General features: G+C 36.9%; 1 protein-coding gene across 1 annotated transcript; it reads right to left on the bottom strand.

Moving 5' to 3' along the window:
• Positions 1-504: 504 nt before the first annotated feature.
• Positions 505-4,759, bottom strand: LOC132299041 (elongation factor 1-alpha-like). Its single transcript, XM_059795475.1, has 3 exons — positions 4,609-4,759; positions 2,475-2,956; positions 505-1,661 (listed from the first exon to the last, which is right to left on the bottom strand). Exons 2-3 carry the CDS (start codon positions 2,934-2,936, stop codon positions 780-782), a joined length of 1,344 nt encoding a protein of 447 aa, XP_059651458.1. The 5' UTR covers positions 2,937-2,956; positions 4,609-4,759; the 3' UTR covers positions 505-779.
• Between the last annotated feature and the right edge of the window lie 288 nt (positions 4,760-5,047).

Genomic DNA, 5,047 nt, shown 5'->3' with positions numbered 1-5,047 from the left:
AATTTCTTCCTTTAAGGGAAAGGAAAATGAGGGATAGCTTTTCCTCATTTTAAGTCATCCAAACATAACAAACCTTATTCCTCCTTATCCTTTCTCTCCAAATCCCTCAATCCAAGCAAGGGCTTGGGGGGGGGGGGGAAAATACTAACAAACATCTAATTCTATGTTCTAAATTATTCATTTATTTATGATTCTATGAAGCTAAAAATATACTACTTTTCATGTCATGTTTACTGCTGGTCTATCTAGAAAACCAATGAGATAAGAAGCAGTTAACATGAAAGAAAAGGCATATCAATTTATTTAAAAAGAAAAAAGCAAACAAACAAACAAACATTCTTTTTCGCACGAGATCAAAATATCATTTCCCCGATTTTACCCTGCAAAGGAATTGTGAGAGATCTGTGCAAAGATCTTATCAATCATCAAGTAACACATTCCACATCAGAAAACGCACATAAATGGAAATAATAATGGCATGCCTTACCATGAAAATTGACCCAATAAATCAAAACATTAAAATATTTCATATAGTTTTCCCATAAATTTATTTACCAAAAATATATATAATATATATTTTGCCGCCACCGCCGGTCCAGCACCCAGTTCTGAGAGGGGCAACCAGAGATGGAAAACAAAATGTAGCAGCAAACAAAGCAACAAACTAAACGACTTGGGTCCATAAAACAAGCATATACCATGTCTCTTTTATGATAGTAATAAAGATGGTTTAAAGCAGCAGCAGCATCATCTTCAGTGAAAACTCCGAATCGCACAATTCACTTCTTCTTTGCAGCAGATTTGGTGACCTTGGCACCAGATGCTTCCTTCTTATCCACATTCTTGATAACTCCAACAGCAACAGTTTGCCGCATGTCCCTTACGGCAAATCGTCCAAGTGGGGGGTACTCCGAGAAAGTTTCCACCACCATTGGCTTGGTCGGAACCATCTTGACCATCCCAGCATCACCATTCTTTAGGAACTTCGGCTCCTTCTCAATCTCCTTACCAGATCGGCGGTCAATCTTGGTCAAGATCTCAGCGAACTTGACAGCAATGTGGGAGGTGTGGCAATCAAGAACTGGTGCGTAGCCATTTCCAATTTGTCCGGGGTGGTTCATGATAATGACCTGGGCTGTGAAATTTGCAGCCCCCTTGGCTGGATCGTCCTTTGAATTAGAAGCAACGTAACCACGCTTGAGATCCTTCACTGCAACATTCTTCACATTGAACCCGACATTGTCACCAGGCAAGGCTTCCTGGAGAGCCTCGTGGTGCATCTCCACAGACTTGACTTCAGTGGTAAGACCAGTAGGTCCAAAAGTTACAACCATACCAGGCTTGATGACACCAGTCTCAACCCTTCCTACTGGGACAGTACCAATACCACCAATCTTGTAGACATCTTGAAGTGGAAGCCTCAGAGGCTTGTCTGATGGTCTCTTGGGCTCACTGATCATGTCAAGGGCATCAAGAAGGGTTGGGCCCTTGTACCAATCAAGGTTGGTGGACCTCTCGATCATGTTGTCACCTTCAAAACCAGAGATTGGGACAAAAGGAACTTTGTCGGGGTTGTAACCAACCTTCTTCAGGTAGGAGGAGACTTCCTTCACAATTTCATCGTATCTTGCCTTGGAGTACTTAGGAGTGGTAGCATCCATCTAGAAATAAGACAACCAAATTAACAGCATAATCACATAAATTCCCAACAAATGCAATGGTTAATGGCTAGTGTTGTACCTCACATTACACATAAAGATACAAAATAAGAGCACTTGTGAGCATAGAACCATATAAAGTTTAGGGGATTAAGATGCACTATGGTGGTGAACAATATAAAAGCTCACCCCAGAGGATTTATGGGAGACGAATAAGCAGAATTCAATATGCAGACACAACATTGCGTGCAATATAGGGAATTCATTAAGATGACAGCATAAACTATTTGCAATGTCCTATTTTAATCCCCACAGTTATGAGACAACAACAACAAAGATCATGTGCAATATAGGGTACCCATTTAGTTGGGAGCATAAATAGTTAGTGGCACATACTCAGTTAACAGTATGACAATTACCAATGCCAAAGAAGAGCACTCGAAGACAATGAAGGACCATTTCCTCTTGTGATCTTATGTCCCATATATGTTTATAGATAAACACACATATATATCAAGTGCAGGATATATAAGTATACTTTAAGGAAAAACCATTGAGAATCTACTTTTATGGCGTCAGTTGGGACTGACGGGGCTCGAACCCGCAGATTCCAGCTCAACAAGCAGTAATCTAACCAAATGAACTACAATCCCAGGGCAAAGGCATTAATATTTCGTCGGGAAATTGAGGGGGGGACCACTTCATAGAGAGAATAAATGAGTATCAAATATACATGCAATGAGATCATTGCGAACATATTCATTTAGAAAATGGACAGCCTACATTATAATTAGCAGACATAGTATGTACTTTTACCTTGTTACAGCAGCAAATCATCTGCCTGACACCAAGTGTGAAAGCAAGAAGAGCATGCTCACGGGTCTGGCCATCCTTAGAAATACCAGCTTCAAAACCACCAGTGGTGGAGTCGATAATGAGGACGGCACAATCAGCTTGGGATGTCCCAGTAATCATGTTCTTAATGAAGTCACGATGCCCAGGGGCATCAATGACTGTGCAGTAGTACTTGGTGGTCTCAAATTTCCACAAGGCGATATCAATGGTGATACCACGTTCACGTTCAGCCTTCAGTTTGTCAAGCACCCAGGCATACTTGAATGATCTCTTGTTCATTTCAGCAGCTTCCTTCTCAAACCTCTCAATCACACGCTTGTCAATTCCTCCAAGCTTGTAGATCAGATGGCCAGTGGTAGTCGACTTGCCAGAGTCGACATGGCCAATAACAACAATGTTGATGTGAACCTTCTCTTTACCCATTATAAATCTCAAGAAATAAACTGCAGGACAGATTGAAAAAGTGTCATCAAGACATTACCTCTCAGGTTACATGAACCCATAAACTATCAATAATTTAACAAATGCAGAGCAATGTACATAGCACACTTCCATAAGCCAATGGAAAATCAATAAAATGTCAGTCTACACCACTCAGCATACAACATAATGACAGAAAATTAAAAAAGAACAAAATATAATTACTAACAAAACAATCAATTAACAACTTAATCAATTAGACAAAAAAAAAGTTCAGAGTAGCCAACAATATAAATACTAACAAAACAATCAATTAACAACTTAATCAAGTAGGAAAAAAGAAGTAGTCTAAAAACTTGACAGAGTAGCCAACAATATAACACCCTTCAACCTCGTAGGGAAAAAATAATAACATAAAAAAGAGGTCAAAGATATGATTTAATTCAATTCACAAAAGAAAAACAGATTACTTCAGAATGAAAAACCAAAAGAACAAAACACAAAACATTAAGGGCCTGTTTGGCATTCGATTGTTTTAAGCATGTTTTGTTGTAGGTGTTTTGGGTAGAAATCGGAACCATGTTTGGTAACTAATATTTGTTTTGGAAAATTCGAAAATTTGCTTTAGTTCCTCCACTAAAGTACCAAAACACACAACATGTTGATATGGGTTTTGGCCAAAAAATCTAATATGCTATGAACTATTCCAAACTAATATAGACCGTCCCAAACATGATATGGGCCCAAATTTGGATACCAATATCAGAAAAACAATATCATAACACCTCCCAAACAGGCCCAAAGAAACCAATCTCTATTGATTTTAAAATAACAATTTTTTTACTAGAAATAGTCAATAACAGTTAAGATGTTGCCCAAAATTTAGACCATTATACCAAAATTTATCAAAATCCCTAATTGTGAAAAAGATTAAGATATTGAAAATAAATATATGCATCGGTATAATATCTCTACTGATCAACACAATAAATAGTTCAAACAAACAGATTGAGATATTGAAAATAAATATATGCATACGTATAAGATCTCTATTGATCAACACAATAAAAAGTTCAAACAAACAGCAAACTTCATCGAAGCATCTAAATTCACAAACAGTCTACAACCGATGAACAGTACAAAATTTAAGATAACAAATACGAAACATGGATCTTAAAAAAAGAATTTTTTTTAACTAGAAATAGTCAATAATAGTTGAGATTTTGGCCCAAAATTTATACCATAATACGAAAACTTATGAGAATCCCTAATTGTGAAAAAGATCCAGATATTTAAAATAAATATATGCATACGTATAAGATCTCTATTGATCAACACAATAAAAAGTTCAAAAAAGTAGCAAATTTCATCGAAGCATCTAAATTCACTAACAGTCTACAACCGATGAAAAGTAAAAAAATTAAGACAAAAAACAATCAACGCAAATTGATGCATAACAGATCTAATTAAACCTCGACAGATCAGATACAAAACCATATCACATATGCGGAAGCATCGAACCAGTACAAACTCATGAAATACAAAACCAAATCACATATGCGGAAGCATCGAACCAGTACAAACTCATGAAACTGATACGCAAGTATATATATATATGATATATACTTATATATATGTTAAAACCATGGAACAAAGAAGAGATTAATGGATATACCTCCAACGAGGGAAGCACCGAAACCCTAGGCCGCACACGGTATCAGAGAGAGAAAGAGATAGAGAGAGCACTGAGAATTGCGGAGTACGTGCTCTTTTATAGCCGAATGGGTCAGCGAAAGCTAGGGTTTTAGAATGATATGCGATTATTTTAAAATAAAATAAAAGAATTCTGTTAGCATAATGAGAAGTGGGCTGGCCCAAATTCGCACGAGTAATGGGAGTGGTGTGTCCTGGTTTGGGCTGAGCTCAACCAGTACATGTAATTTGGATTTATTCTTACAACAACTACTTGGGTTAATTTCACACATGATGTTTGGCCAAATATTATATGAAAATACTTTTCGAAAATTAATATCACTTAGACCCAAAACACTGTTTGAAACGTGTAAAAAGACAATTTTATCCCTAATATTTAAATAGTTTTTATTATAAAATAT

This window comes from Cornus florida, unplaced genomic scaffold (genome assembly GCF_030987335.1).
Source record: "Cornus florida cultivar Cherokee Brave unplaced genomic scaffold, ASM3098733v1 CherokeeBrave_3.0.0_Hap2_Chr01, whole genome shotgun sequence".
Classification (NCBI taxonomy): domain Eukaryota; kingdom Viridiplantae; phylum Streptophyta; class Magnoliopsida; order Cornales; family Cornaceae; genus Cornus; species Cornus florida.
Note: the sequence above shows the minus strand (reverse complement) of the source record. Positions and strands in the feature narration are given on the sequence as shown.